This window comes from Harpegnathos saltator, unplaced genomic scaffold (assembly GCF_003227715.2).
Source record: "Harpegnathos saltator strain DR-91 unplaced genomic scaffold, Hsal_v8.6 scaffold39, whole genome shotgun sequence".
Taxonomy (NCBI): domain Eukaryota; kingdom Metazoa; phylum Arthropoda; class Insecta; order Hymenoptera; family Formicidae; genus Harpegnathos; species Harpegnathos saltator.
The window spans coordinates 1,502,244-1,517,954 of record NW_020230194.1 but is presented as its reverse complement, the minus strand read 5'-3'; the positions used below and the strand labels follow the sequence as shown (position 1 = coordinate 1,517,954).

Genomic DNA, 15,711 nt, shown 5'->3' with positions numbered 1-15,711 from the left:
TCAATATTTTTAAAGAACATAAAAGTTATCCCCCCCCCATCCTCTCGGGGTAGGGTGGGTGGTAATGTTCAAATCTCAAATAGGAACCTGAATCGAAGAGGGAACTGCTCGACGCGCCACTGTGGGTGTATGGCGAACTACGGCTTATTATAAAAGGCAGTGCAATGCGGTCCCAATGCGGTCCCCAAATGTGGGTCCCCATTTGAGATTTGAACGTTATCACCCACCCTACCCCGAGAGGATGGGGGGGGAATAACTTTTATTATGTTCTTTAAAAATATTGAACAGGTATTTTTTATTTCTCAATCCAATGATCATTTCTGGAGAATTGCGGAAAATATAATTTTTTGCGATTACAGCGCCATCTATCACGAATCAAAAAAAAAGTTTCGGACAAAATTTACGTATTTTGTGGCGTAGAATCCGTATCTGCAATAAAAAATGGGGATTTCCATTTAAGATTTCAAAGTTGGCCCCAACCCCCACCCCCAGGGGGTGGGGTGGGAGGTCGAGTTTGGTATCATTGGATGTCCCCCTTCGAGACTAACAACTTTCATTAACCACTTTTCTTTATCCAACGCATAGTTCTCGAGATATTTCAATGTCTTCAGATAAATCGTGCACCCTGTATATTATTAATACTCACCGAGTAAATATCTTTTAGATATTTTTTTTCCTTAGTGTAACAACAACCACAATTATGATATATATATATATATATATATATATAAAATGATAATATAATATTAATAATAAGATTCTCTCTCTTTTATTTTTCTATTTCCTTTACTCCTCCTACTTGCGAATAATTTTTTTTTTATGAGGAAGGAAGCTGTGTAATGCGCACACAGATGTTGTTCACAATAAATAAAATTACTTTTCGACTACTGAGTTTATCTTACGAACGATTTATCTCTAGGGCTCAGGCTCGCACACCTTGACCATCCCACATGTGAAACCCACGGCAGCTGGGGTAAAGTTTGGATGGATCCAAGGAGTGCTGATGCGATGTCTCCTCAACATTTGGGGTGTGATGCTCTTTTTACGACTCTCCTGGGTCGTAGCGCAAACCGGGGTCGGTAAGTGGGCCATCGTTGTTGAGCCATCATCTCCTCTCTCTCTCTCTCTCTCTCTCTCTCTCTCCTTCTTTCTCTCAGCTTAATGAAATTCTTGAGATTAATGTCGACATTGCAGGCCAAGCTATTTTATTGATCCTCACGACGACGGTAGTCACGACGATCACGTCCATGTCGATGTCGGCTATCAGCACGAATGGTCTCATCAAAGGAGGTACAAAGCATGGCGCTCAGTAATGTATAAATAATCAGAATTATCGTATCATACATCGTATTCTTGGAGACAAGTTTCCAAAAATACACACGTTCGAGTCAGAGAAGAAAGCTGAATACGGTTCGCTTTCTTATCAATTTCTCCGACAATATGACGCGCGTTCCCGGCTAATTAATATCTTCATAAGCGAACAATTGTTTATACATAAGATGAATCGTCCCGATGAATTATTGCGTCACTGCGACGGCGACTAGCGTGATCGATTACATCGTCCCGTTCTTTCTTTTCACAGGTGGGACATATTACATGATTTCCAGATCATTGGGACCCGAGTTCGGCGGTTCCATAGGTCTCATCTTCTCCTTAGCGAATGCCGTTGCCTGCTCCATGTATGTGGTCGGCTTTTGCGAGAGCATGGTGGACTGCCTCAAGTCCTACGGTCTCTGTATAGTTGACTGTCACACTACCGACATTAGGATCATAGGTTCGTGTGATTTTTATCTTACTGTATCTTGTTTTCTTCTAATACTGCGTATAGAATTTTACTTGTACATTTATTTACGATAAGTTTGTATTATTTTCATTTAAAAACTTTCAATTCTTGCCAATGTTGCGGATAGAAATTATTTGCACATCTATTTGCGACGATAGAAGCATCACAGTTTGTTGAATAAAGCTATTATAATTATGTAGGAATTGTGTCAGCTTGTTCGATAAGTTCACAGGGATTTTTTCTCATGGAAAATTCTCAAAGCTAATATTTTAATTATGAAACATAAATTTATTCAGTAATATATCGATCGTTTTTTCCCGATGATGAATGAAAAAAAGAAAAAAAAATAGTTATGCTTAATTGTAAAAGTATCGACTTTACATTTTTTCTAAAGATTCTTGTAAAACTTATCGGACACCCCAGTAATTTCTATGTTAAAATTTGCAAAGGCGAATAATATATTGCTTTGGACCTTCCGCAGGTTGCATAACGATCGTCGTGCTCTTGCTGATAGTGATAGTGGGCCTGGAGTGGGAGGCAAAAGCCCAGATAGGCTTGCTAATAATTCTTCTCGTGGCTATTGCCGACTTCATGATTGGCACTTTTGTGGGTCCCAAAAGCGAGGAGGAGAGGGCTAAAGGTTTCATCGGATACAACGGTAACGTCCCCGATACTCGGATGCACCACACACCAACTGTTCGGTTTCTACGGTAAATGTGAGATATTTAAGTATATTAATCATGTCGCTTTGCTATTTGCAGGGGAATTGTTCAAGGAGAATTTTTATGCGGACTACAGGTACAAAGACGGCGTGAAACATAATTTTTTTTCAGTCTTGGCTATCTTCTTCCCAGCGGCGACAGGGATCCTGGCAGGTGCGAATATATCCGGTGACTTGAAGGTGATTTAGTGCTTTCGTCTATGGGAGATATTTATATATTTAAATATCGTTAATTCTCTCTCTCTCTCTCTCTCTCTCTCGCTCTCTCTCTCTCTCTCTCTCTCGCTCTCTCTCTCTCTCTCTCTCTCTCTCTCTCTCTCTCTCTCTTTCTCTCTCTCTCTATATATATATATATATTTCTTGACATATCATGTGATTCATCGCGGGGAGCAATTACTGCCCGATTGATTACTCCTCTCCATTTTGCACGCTTGATTGAAACTTCCTATATAAATTTTCTCGTTAGATGTCTGATAACGAGACTCTTGCGCTTGAATCTCTTGATCATTATCATGATTGCGACGTAACACTCAGACTTCGCGGGAATACCGCGATGCGAGTGTGAAAGCTTCCGTTTCTAAATATTACTTTGGACTCGACAGGATCCGCAAACGGCGATACCGAAGGGCACGTTGCTGGCGATTCTCTTGACATCACTGTCATATCTGATAATGGCAATTATGGCCGGAGCTACCGTGATGCGAGATGCATCTGGTGACGTTAATGACTTGTGGACGACGTTTAACAGCTCTCTTATGGCCCTGTTCAGCGTAGACAATGACACTGCGGTCGAGAACAGCACGGTTCTCGCCGACCAGACTACCAATCGCACCTGGAGCATATATGGGACGGATTTCAACTGTACCGCGGGGTGTCAGTACGGCAGCCAAAACAGCGCCGAGGTACTTGCGCAATTATTAATTAATACATCAGTCAAGCGAAGCTAATCTGTTACCAATCTGTTCTAAAATTTGTGAAAAATATATTTTAAGACTATTATCAAAAAGATATTCTTGTTGAAAGTAACCTTTAAAAGATGGAAAGCAAATTGAGCAATATCTTTCTCCAGCGGTAGAACATTTTTTTTCTATATATTGAGGATGAAAATTGAGATAGACGAATAACGTTGTCATTCAAGGTAATCCAATTGGTTTCCGGCTTCGGCCCGTTCATCTATGCCGGCTGCTTCGCTGCAACACTCTCAAGTGCTTTAGCGTCACTGGTCTCGGCGCCGAAGGTGTTCCAAGCGCTGTGTCTCGACAAGCTGTATCCGGGAATCGCGTGGTTTAGCGGCGAGAAAGATAAAGAGCCGATTCGCGGTTATCTCCTCACTTTCGTTATCGCCGTTGGTTTCATTCTGATCGGTAAGTGACAAACCGATTTTATCTGGGAAGAAATCAAGGGAGATTCTTCCTTTCAGAGTTATAAAAAAGAAATCGATTCTTTTCTCAGGCGAATTGGACGCGATCGCACCGCTCATCTCCAACTTCTTCTTGGCTGCATACACTCTCATCAATTTTAGTACCTTTCATGCTTCTTTGGCTAAGCCGATCGGATGGCGACCGACTTTCAAGGTACATTACGTTTCTCCTGTCATTGTTATATTCTCGCGTTGTGACTCCATTCTGTAACAATTGCCACTTCGTTTTAGTATTATAACATGTGGCTCAGTCTCGCTGGTGCTATCCTCTGTGTTTCTGTGATGTTCCTGATCTCATGGTGGACGGCTTTGATAACGTTATGCGTAGTTTTAGCGCTGTATTTAATAGTCCAATACAGGAAGCCCGGTAATTTTTATAAGAATATTTGTCCATATATTTATCTTGATTTACGGCATTAAGAGCTGAGCTCATTCTTCTCCTTTGTCAAAATATCGTACAGATGTAAATTGGGGCTCGACCACGCAAGCCCAGACGTACAACAACGCGTTGACTGCGGTGCAGCAACTCGATCGAGTGGAGGAGCACGTGAAAAATTACAGGCCGCAGCTCCTGGTGCTCACTGGTGCACCCAACGCGAGGTCGTCGCTCGTCGACTTCGCTCATCACATCACTAAGCATCAGAGTCTATTTATTTGCGGTCACATCATCGAGGTATCATCATTTCTTTCTTTATCACGTTTCCACGTTGTACATACCGCATTCAAGTAAACATTTGTTTCGAGTATTTTATAAGTTTATATGTCCGCAAATCTATCATAAGTTCATCAAATATAGTCAAAATATATTCTGAATCTTAGTAAGTTTAGTATTTCAGGAATATTAAATAAAAAGAAAAGTTCGGTTTATTTTTTTTCCACACGGATTATAAATTTTGTAATATTTGTGTGAAAAAAAAAATACATTTTTCTTTGGAATATATAAAAATAATGAGATTTTCTAAAATTTGTGACGAACGTCTTAAGACTATCATCAAGAAAATATTCCTCGCTGAAAATAACTATTACATAAAAGAAGAAAAGTAAATTGAGTAATCGCTCTTTTCTTGCAGTAGAATGACATTTTTTTCTGTGCAGCTTCACGAAGAATTTATATCCCGATTTCCTGATTTTTATTTTCTGCGTTTTAGACACCTATATCGTATAAGACGCGTAGCAGCATGGTGGCGAACTGCACCTCCTGGTTCAGAGCGAACAAAATCAAGGCGTTCTATTCGTTAGTGGATGGTGCGAGTTTCCAAGACGGTGCTACTTCTCTCCTGCAAGCCGCCGGGCTGGGTAAAATGAGGCCCAATATCTTGCTGATGGGTTACAAGCAAAACTGGGCTTCCTGTTCCCGGGAGAACCTGAATATGTACTTCAACGTTATGCAGTAAGTCTCTTTTATGCAGTTTTACACCGTACTTGAATCTACAGTCTTCTGTTGCAAAGTAGTTTCAGTTTGTAGTTTTACCAAAACGGTGCCTTTCATAAATATTTCTCTTTTTCTCGTAGCAAAGCTTTGGACATGCACATAGCGGTAGCGCTTCTGCGGATTCAAGACGGCCTGGATAGCAATGCGACTGTTATAGACGTCGAAGATCCGAAGAGACTTGCGCCTACATCGATACCGGGCAATCAAAGCTTCTCGCAGCTTAGCCAAGGTTCGTCAAAGCAGAAAAGTTTCTTTCCTTCTTCATGCTAGTCTTTCTTCTCTTCTTCTGCGGAGAACCGTATCTAACGACTGACGATCGTTGCAGCTAGTAGCACGTCGGATATCTCGATACCCGGTAGTCCTGCGCCGAGGCGTTCGAAGACGATCAACGAATATCCCAATGCGTCGTCCGAAGAACAACGCGAAACTCGTCCGAACATAGCGCCAATCGCCAAGGACATACTTAACGTAGTAACCAAGTTCCAACGGAAGCACAAGAAAGGCACTATCGACGTATGGTGGCTGTACGACGATGGCGGGTTGACGCTTTTGTTGCCTTACATCATCAGCACGAGACGCAATTGGTCTAACTGCAAACTGAGAGTCTTCGCTCTCGCCAACAAGAACTCCGAGTTGGAATACGAGCAGAGGAAGTAAGCTGTTCCGGTGATAACTGCCACCGTATTTAAGAGTGTCGTCACTTATTAACGTCGGTGATTAACGTTTGCTTGCATTCCTGCAGTATGGCGAGTCTCCTGTCGAAATTCAGGATAGACTATTCCGCTCTCAAGGTGATACCGGATGTCTCCAGGCCGGCGCAAACCAGCACAAAGACGTTCTTCGACTCCTTGATAGCCGACTTCCAGCAGTCGATGGGTTCAAAAAATTCTGAGGATGGTATGAGATTTTTCTCGACAAATTTGGCTTTTATATGGTAATAATGTAGCTGTGTCGATAAAATATGTCCGCTGTTTCTATCTGTTTCATATGATTGTTGATAAAACACTGTCTATATGTGTCACATGCTAATTAAAAATTTTTTTTTTTCATTATAGACATCATCAAAGATTCGGAACTCATGGCGATGAAGGAGAAGACCAACAGACACCTGCGCCTGCGAGAGCTGTTGCTGGAGAATTCTATGGAGGCCAATTTGGTCGTCATGTGAGTATGCACTTACATCACATGTCTTATTGTATACGCGGGGATTGTTCTTAATTAATGTTATTAACGTGTTAATAGGACGCTACCGATGCCAAGGAAAGGTGCTGTATCAGCGCCTCTTTACATGGCGTGGTTAGAGACACTGACACGCGATATGCCGCCATTCCTATTGGTGCGGGGTAACCACACGTCGGTTTTAACGTTTTATTCATAATGATGTGAGAAGTGGATTGACAAAGTTGGAAGAAAGAAAAGGAAACGCGCAAAGATATTGGTCCGCGGCTGGCGACAACGGTGCCGCGGTATTACAAGCAAAATGAAAAAGATTTAATCAACTATGTACGTGGAAAACTGATTCGACTATCGTAGAACGAAAGATTCGGTGATATATCTTCAATGCTATTGACGAACTTGCCTTCGATTATGCGCGTGTAAATGCTGAGTTTGTGAGTGAATCGCTATTGAAAAATGTGTGCCTATGATAAGCAATCTTCATATCGGAAAAATATTCGGACTCATTACAGCAGAAGACTGTATTATTTTTGTAACATTTAAGTAGTAGGATGTTATTCGATTTTAAAGGAACTTTGACGTGAATCTCTACGACGGGGAAACCGTACCAATTATACTTGATCTATGCTTTATAAATACTTAAAATAAACGATGAAATAAGCGAGAAAGAGAGAATGAGAGCTGTAAATGACAATTACATTTGCAATCCATAGCATTAATTTCATTCGTTCGTCATGCAATTTTCCCTTATTCGTGTCTTATCTTAAACCACCGTATTTTATACGTGAGGACATACGAAAAGGATGTTCTAAGGGGAACAATTTTGTTATTAATTTCAGAAGATCGTGATGCTTTGTTACAAGTCTATAGTCTATACACTCAAGAAGGCTACACAAACATCTTTTATTAAAAAAGTTGTATATTTCTATATGAATTTATATGTAAGTTCGACTTCGAGTATAAAGTGAACCTATGTCCGATGTATCCTATCAATACTGCGCTAAAACTAACAGAATTAAAAGATTTGTCTGTTTTTCATTAATCTTATAATCTTAATACAATACTTGTTACAAAAGCGGTTTCAACCGTCACATTACTTTTCATCGTGAAAAATAGTATAAAAACTAAATGCTGACGCTTAAAACGCATATCGAACACGTACAGAAGTTGTAACAGCACTACAGAGAAAGAGCATTGCTACGAGATTGCTACATTGTTATTGTTGTATAAAATACTAAAAATCATTATAGCAACGCTTTGAGCGTTAACATGGATCGTAATTCTATATTATATATTTTTCGATCACTACGATACTCTTGGTCGCACGTATCGTGATCTAAGAACAGTCTAAGCGTGTTACACAGCGTCTCGTATGTATATTAAATTTTCATACAGAAATTTCGCATCTCGATTTCTGCTTAAACTTTTAATTGCGGAACTTCGTTATAACGATGTGACACCACAATAACAACTATCAGTGCTCTTATATATGAGTAACGTTGCAATACATTATTAGGTGATAGAGAGATATTTATTTGAATGTTTCGTGAACACGTTTCAGACTAGTTGCAGTAGATGCATTGCCGGGAGTCGGAATACTGATAGTATACGATTCACATATCTCTTTCTAATTGTGTGAGTTTTGCAAGCTACAAACGACCTATTATTGTAGAGAAATATTGGTGCATTATTAACAATATAGTTTGAATTACAAGTTAATTTTGATTCAGTTTTGCATTGTTCGCAAATCAATATTCCAACCCCTTAAATATATATATGTATATATTTATATTTATATAAAATTGAATTTGTGCCATATCATGGTATGTGCCTTATTTGTAAAGTTCAATCACGTCGAGAAGAGTGGGGGATGTAAATATAGCCTTATATTATAATATATTTTTCTCGCAGAAGGATATCGCAGAAAAAAATAGCTGCTTGAGATATTTAAACAATTAATAGGAAAAGAAAACTGCGAGAAAATTCCGGTAGGAAATAATTTGAACAAATCCACAGCTGCCGCCGGAAATGAAAGTCACGTATATAAAAGAATAAAAGATTTAAATAAATGACAAGCATAGAGCTCGTCTTTGCAAAAGCATAGATATAAATAAATCTGACATAAAATCTGAAAATATATATTACTTCTAATCTAAGCATATATAAAAAGATTATATATATATCCGTAATATATATATTTATATATATTAATCTCTTCAAATATTATATCTTTTTCTCTCTTTAAAGGTAATAATATAAAAACTTTTCGAAATAACCACTTACAAAAAAAAAAGAATATTTATCAAATTATCGGAGTAATGTCATTATACGTTAACGTTATGTCATGTTTTGCATGTTCACTGTATTTTTCCACGGATTCGGTAAACAAAAACGGAAAGAGAACTTGAATATACGTCTCGTTTTCGCGATGTTTTAGCGTGATAAATCGCAAAGTGTAGATCTTATCACTGTTTAAATGCTGCGAATATGTCGCGGTCTACGCACCAATAAGCAACATGAGGACAAACCTGAGCTGACTTTCGCTAATTCGGACATATGCAGCGATCTGGTCGGGAATTCGACTTTCTCGGCAAACACCTTACTCGATTGCGGGATCTCGTTTTCCGATCGATGAATGAGTGTGCCATTCACGTACAGCACGTTGGCAGCTGCATCTTCGGGCACAGTCAATGTTTGGTAATTGTACGTCGCCTCTCGTTCGATCCTCTATATTTCGAAATAGAAAAATGAAAGTTAAAATATCTTATACAATGATATTGAATCGTTTACTTTTTTTTAAGAAAACTATTATTATTAAAAAATATGGGATTTTAAACTCTCCAAATTCTATTTTGAGAATGATCTTATATGGATGTAAATTGATTTTTATATTAACATTTCAGTTTACATCCATATAAGATCATTCTCAAAATAGAATTTGGAGAGTTTAAAATCCCATATTTTTTAACAATAAGTCTTTTTAAAGAAAAAAAAAATATATATATATATATAGTAATAAAGACTAACCTTGAGGACTTCTTGAGATTCTTTTCCAGCTCCTACACATATAACATCCGGGCCGGCCATCGTAACCAGTGTTTTCAAGCGTTTGGACTCGGCCACCTACACAGAAGAATATCTGAGTTATTATCTTAGAAATTACATACGAGAATATACTCGTTAAACAAATATTGCAATGTGAATAAATAATGCGTAGTCATTTTGCCATCATATTCTGTATATTATAAAGCATTGTCATATCACTTAAAAAATGTAAGACAAAAATTTATTATTATATTCATTTGATTCCACAAACGGAATAAATATTTTAACTGAGAGCAGCTCTTGTTTTAATATACGAATCTATTTTTATATAAACTAAATATGTATTCTTCATGTGAAATATTTAAATTAATATTGTACTCTCATCAATACATTATTATGATGCTCATGATGATTTTTTAATATATCAGTAAAACGTGCATACTGATCTGTGTAATATATAGTACAAGTGCGAGTGTGCTCTAGAGGGTGCATACATTTATATACAACTTACATTTAATTACACAACGCTTGTACATGGCAATGATTAGAACAAAATAAGAGGAATGCCATTTTGTTTAAAATTAAATGAAACCATGTGTGCATGCTAAAGTGAGTGAATAAGTTTGTTGTGGAGTTTTGTTGTAGAGTGCACGGTAATGCTAAACTAGAATTTGTGTAACCTATCTTGATTCCAAAAAAGCGTTTTGTAAAATCTTGAAATACATATCACATTATTACATAGGAACAGAATATTCTTCAAAATCGTGCAAGTTTGCGCTTTCTAACTTGTGAAGTTATTATCTCTCTCTTTCTTTCTTTAATCAATGAAATATTGAGAGGGTCAATTTAGTGCACCCAAACCTGAAGAGGGGCTGAGGTAAGACTCTCCACTATCACCTCTTCGCCACCATCACCCACCTTAAATGAACATTAGAAAAGTAAGGTGAGTGAGCATGATAGTCTCTCTATCAAGGTTCAAAGCAAATCCCAGGTGTACATTATTTATATGTTCTATAAACATACAATGTGCTGTGAAAACACACCAAATGGGTCCCACTAATAATAAAACATGCTGTATACATATAATGTAACTGCGATGTAAAATGTTTTTAGAAATGAATACATGAATTACATTACATAGTAATATCCAATATGAAGATTTTCTGTTTTGTACAATGATATCAAATGAAAGATGTATGAAATATTTAGAGGTAAAATATCTTTCATCTTAATTTTGACACATATCTGGAGTAATTGTTTTTATGCACAAAGTGGCACACCAAGTATGTGTTATTATGACTCTAACATCAATTGTTCAAGACAATCTAATGACATTGATACACATGCGGTATATGACTTTCAGTAATTACAAGAGATTCGTGATTGTTTTACATCTAAAATAGGATTTTATTAATTCCCAGATATAAGATGATGTGAATACATCAATTTGTAAAATGCATATAGTTACTAACCTTGATAGGCACACAAGGATATTCTGGAAATGCTGCAGCAACTGCTCGTGCTCCTGCCTCGTTTGTAAAGTGAGATAGTCCAACAAAAAATTCTCTACCTGTAACAGAACACTTATTTTTGAGTTTAAGGAAGCAAGGTTCTATGAAGCTTCAACAGAGAGCTTTAACAGAAAGAAAAACATGTTATCTTCATATATTTAATACAATGGGACTCACCAGTGAAAAGGACATCTCCACCATCTAGGCGAGCATTCTTGTCGCTTATTTCAATGAGTGGTATTTCTAATTCTTTTTTCAAGACAGCTCTGATAGTATCAAGCTGAAAGTCATACAATTTATTCTTTATATATCTATGATGTATCTTTTAATATGATCATCCGTTTAGTTGTTACAGGTTGATCATTGTTACTATAATTAAACATGTTTCTAGCATTTGTCTATTTGTCAATGTTAGTGGACACATCTCATCAACTCCAATTATTGGTTCCGCTATAACTTCAGACATACCTCCTTGAGACGTGATGGTTCATTCGGCCGAGCGATCAGGGCGATGCCATTACAGACAACGGCGACGTCTTCGACGAAGACACAGAGCGGTGAGTTTTCGTCCGGCGGCATTTCCACGACGTCAATGTCAAGCTCACGCAGGAGCTGCGCTAAAGCCAAGTGCTGTGTCCTCGCTTCGTCCAGTGTCACTTCGCCCCGCGTGCGTAGCGATAGCGGGATCCTGCACAGGATGGCATGAGTGTACCGGTGCAGCGGCATTCTCAGGGGGAGCGTTTTCGCGTTCCTCGTATCTGTTTAGCGCGCAACTTCGCCGACAAGTAACACGGAAGAAAAGGCGCACGCCCAGAATCAGCAGAGCTCGATGCAAAATAACCAGATCCGACCTGTCACAGAGAGAAGTCTGAGAGCGGCCACGCCGGCGACATGCATTTTGATGACTGATTTTAACGCCATCTGCGCTCATTTGTAGCTGGTAACTACGTTGACTACGCCCATTTGCAGACGCTGCCGGTAAAGTCTGGTGCGTGTCCGTTCTACGCCCATTTATCGGCGGTTCGTGTCTGTGATACGCCTATAATTGCGGGTTTGAGAAACACGGCATCGCGCACAAAGTTACACCTCGTTCAATAGCACATGATTCTTTTCCTGTGCATATGCATTTCTACAGATATTTTTGTAAAGAACTGCATCTTCTAATTATTATCCGAATTATTATCTCTCGTTACATTCGTAACTCGTAACAAGAGCAGGCGGTAATTCCCAGTCGACACAGAGCATTACTTACATTACATTTATATTAAAATTTCACACTCAACACCATGTGTGTTATATATTACATTTATATTGTTGAGTGCGAAATTTTAACATAAATATAATGTTCTGTGTCGACTGGGTTTCCTTCTCTAAATATTTGGGAAGCTTTGTTTCATGATAGTGTAGTTGTTCGAGATTCGAACGGGAAGATTTGCCTATTTCTGAAACGTTCTGGCAGAAGAGACAAGACCGAGAGAGACTCGTGATCACGCTCCACATGACGCGGCGTTATTCGCAGTCCGGACGAATTGTTCTCTTGAATATGGCATGCGTTAAATGCGCGTTCGCACAATAATCCTTGTAACGCGCTCGCGTCCAGATATTACAAGTAGCAGTGAAAAACAACACAATCCTTCTTGCTCGAAAAGCTTGTCTCTCTCTCTCCTGCTAGCACGTTCGACTGCGACTGTCCGAGATCCGGCACTTCAATTCGGCGACAAAGGCGAACTCACGTCTTTTCGATGTACGAGCTTTTCTCTTAAAGGTCTATCGACTATTCGCAGACTAATTATGTTATATGTGTCATATGTTCGAAGTGGATACCGTTCTATTAATTGCTCGTCTATATTAATATTAATTTCCGAAATGTGACTTGTAAGAACAGTTGGTATGGTGTTCTCTCCGATTTCTACTTCTTCAGAGAGTTTTTCCACTTCTATATGTCTCCTTTTCTTCAATTGTTCTACATTTTCATTAACATGTTCGCTCTCGAAATGAATTGGAACTGCATCCGATTTTAAACGTTTCTTCGTGCTCGTCAGAAATGATGCATCATTGAAATGGTCTTCGCACAATCCCGCGCATCTAAGGGAGTGAGAAGACCATTTTTCTAACTTAGTATTTCCTGAAACAGGAATGAAATGAAAAACATTTGTGTGTATGTATCTGTGTGTATAATTTTTATTTATTTATTTAATATAATCTTTGTATATAAAATCATCTTTAGTTTATTTTAAGATGCTTCGTTCACATTGACTATGTTCAGCAGAAAAACTTACTATACGATACTATTCGAACGAAATACTTACTATTCGAACGAAAAACGTTGTAAAATTTGTGAATTTCATTGATATATATCCAAATATAAAACAAATATCCAATATGCATGTCATGAATATTCTCTAGATATCGCAATACTTCATTGATTCCCCTGGCGGGGTTACAAACTCCAATATAATCTCTCCTCCTTGCTATTACGCTCGCCCCTACCCCTTCACACACACACACACACACTCCCATCCCTCGCTCCTCCTTAAATCTACTTTACAAATATCATACATCTACTCGCTCGCTTATCTCTTATAATTAATTGTTCGCTTATCATCTATTCTTATATCTCTATGCCGCTGTTACTCCTATAATTCTTATTTCCTACCGCCGATTTTCGCTGTCCTCCATTCATTCCATTCCTTCACACTCTCTCCCTCGCTCTCTATCTCTCTCTCTCTCTCTCTCTCTCTCTCTCTCTCTCTCATCCTCTTATTCCTCCTCCTCTGGAGGAGTCGGATAAAAGAACGATTCGTATCAATTTTTATTCTCTTATAAAGAAATTAGAGAATCAGTCAGTACCGAAAATTGAAGATAGATCAATATTTAATTTATTCATCAAATTAACACAGATAAATGAACGATTCGTATGAATTCTTTTTTTCTTATAGAGAAATGAAAGAGTAAATCAATACCGAAAACCGAATATCGATTAATACCATAAATCAGTGTCAGAAAATTGTCCAAATGCAATGACAATTTGTTCTCATTTTTCAGGCACTTACCCCTCCCCCCTCTAATTTACTCAACAAATTAACTCGGTTAAACGAACGATACGTATCAATTTTTCTTTTCTTATAAAGGAATGAGAGAATAAATCAGTACAGAAAACCGAAGACCGATCAATACCTAATTTTTTCATCAAATTAATGCGGATTAATGAACGATTCGTATTAATTTTTTGTTTTCTTATAGAGAAATGAAAGAGTAAATCAGTACCGAAAATCGAATATCGATTAATACCATAAATCAGTATCAAAAAATTGCCCACGGGCAATGACAATTTGTTCTTATTTTTCAGGTATATACCCCCCTAATCTTATTCAATAAATTATCTCAGATAAACGAACGATTCGTATCAATTTTTCTTGTCTTATAAAAAAATGAGAAGATAAATCAGGAACGCGCTTTTGCCTCAATATAGTCCTGTATCAACCCTATTCTCACCATAAATCTCGACTCTCAATTCCCAGTAGAAGCGGAGATATGAACACTTAAATTCAAATTTCAATTAAAATTAACTTAAAATTAAAAAATGTAACCTTCGGTATCTCCTAAACGGCTCCAGATACAGGAACGCGCTTTTGCCTCAATATAGTCCTGTATCAACCCTATTCTCACCATAAATCTCGACTCTCAATTCCCAGTAGAAGCGGAGATATGAACATTTAAATTCAAATTTCAATTAAAATTAACTTAAAATTTAAAAATGTAACCTTCGGTATCTCCTAAACGGCTCAAGATACAGGAACGCGCTTTTGCCTCAATATAGTCCTGTACCAACCCTATTCTCACGATAAATTTCGACTCTCAATTCCCAGTAGAAGCGGAGATATGAACGTTTAAATTCAAATTTCAATTAAAATTAACTTAAAATTTAATAATGTAACCTTCGGTATCTCCTAAACGGCTCAAGATACAGGAACGCGCTTTTGCCCCAATATAGTCCTGTATCAACCCTATTCTCACCATAAATCTCGACTCTCAATTCCCAGTAGCAGCGGAGATATGAACATTTAAATTCAAATTTCAATTAAAATTAACTTAAAATTTAAAAATGTAACCTTCGGTATCTCCTAAACGGCTCAAGATACAGGAAAATCGAAGACCGTTTAATAACTAATTTATTCATCAAATTAACGCGGATGAATGAATGATTCGTATTAATTTTTTGTTTTCTTATAGAGGAATGAAAAAGTAAATTAGTACCGAAAACCGGAATATCGATTAATATCATAAATCAGTGTCAGAAAATTGTCCAAGTGCAATGACAATTTGTTCTCATTTTTCAGGTACTTACCCCTCTAATCTTATTCAACAAATTACTTGGATAAACGAACGATTCGTATCAATTTTTTGTTTTCTTATAGAGAAATGAAAAAGTAAATCAGTACCGAAAACCGGAATATCGATTAATACCATAAATCAGTGTCAGAAAATTGTCCAAGTGCAGTGACAATTTGTTCTCATTTTTCAAATACTTACCCCTCTATTTTTATTCAACAAATTACCTCAGATAAACAAACGATTCGTATCAATTTTTTTTGTCTTATAGAAAAATGCGGAAATAAATCA

The 15,711-nt window shown here is 37.6% G+C and overlaps 2 protein-coding genes across 3 annotated transcripts; one reads left to right on the top strand and one right to left on the bottom strand.

Moving 5' to 3' along the window:
- Nucleotides 1-895: 895 nt before the first annotated feature.
- Nucleotides 896-8,261, top strand: Ncc69 (sodium chloride cotransporter 69). Its single transcript, XM_025300869.1, has 16 exons — nt 896-1,079; nt 1,195-1,290; nt 1,583-1,774; nt 2,265-2,441; nt 2,545-2,684; nt 3,107-3,406; nt 3,643-3,868; nt 3,957-4,078; nt 4,156-4,291; nt 4,386-4,597; nt 5,073-5,314; nt 5,437-5,585; nt 5,682-6,009; nt 6,099-6,253; nt 6,412-6,520; nt 6,599-8,261. The coding sequence occupies exons 1-16, from the start codon at nt 1,004-1,006 to the stop codon at nt 6,732-6,734; spliced, it is 2,796 nt and encodes a 931-aa protein (XP_025156654.1). The 5' UTR covers nt 896-1,003; the 3' UTR covers nt 6,735-8,261.
- Nucleotides 8,262-8,811: 550 nt separating this feature from the next.
- Nucleotides 8,812-11,967, bottom strand: LOC105182006 (N(G),N(G)-dimethylarginine dimethylaminohydrolase 1). 2 transcript variants are annotated; one of them, XM_019840832.2, is made up of 6 exons: nt 11,557-11,967; nt 11,266-11,368; nt 11,050-11,147; nt 10,439-10,495; nt 9,560-9,655; nt 8,812-9,259 (listed from the first exon to the last, which is right to left on the bottom strand). In XM_019840832.2, exons 1-6 carry the CDS (start codon nt 11,812-11,814, stop codon nt 9,005-9,007), a joined length of 867 nt encoding a protein of 288 aa, XP_019696391.1. In that variant the 5' UTR covers nt 11,815-11,967; the 3' UTR covers nt 8,812-9,004. The 2 variants fall into 2 exon arrangements, with proteins under 2 accessions (XP_019696391.1, XP_011137439.1); XM_011139137.3 differs by lacking the exon at nt 10,439-10,495 and having other exon boundaries at nt 8,813-9,259; nt 11,557-11,965.
- Between the last annotated feature and the right edge of the window lie 3,744 nt (nt 11,968-15,711).

Coding starts and splice junctions, on each gene's coding strand:
- LOC105182006 (XM_019840832.2), bottom strand. CDS start 11,814: ATGCCGCTGCACCGGTACACTCATGCCATCCTGTGCAGGATCCCGCTA. Junction 11,148..11,265: donor TGGAGATGTCCTTTTCACTG/GTGAGTCCCATT, acceptor GTTCTGTTACAG/GTAGAGAATTTTTTGTTGGA. Junction 10,496..11,049: donor ATCCTTGTGTGCCTATCAAG/GTTAGTAACTAT, acceptor TGTTCATTTAAG/GTGGGTGATGGTGGCGAAGA.
- Ncc69 (XM_025300869.1), top strand. CDS start 1,004: ATGCGATGTCTCCTCAACATTTGGGGTGTGATGCTCTTTTTACGACTC. Junction 2,442..2,544: donor AGGTTTCATCGGATACAACG/GTAACGTCCCCG, acceptor TGCTATTTGCAG/GGGAATTGTTCAAGGAGAAT. Junction 4,079..4,155: donor GATGGCGACCGACTTTCAAG/GTACATTACGTT, acceptor ACTTCGTTTTAG/TATTATAACATGTGGCTCAG.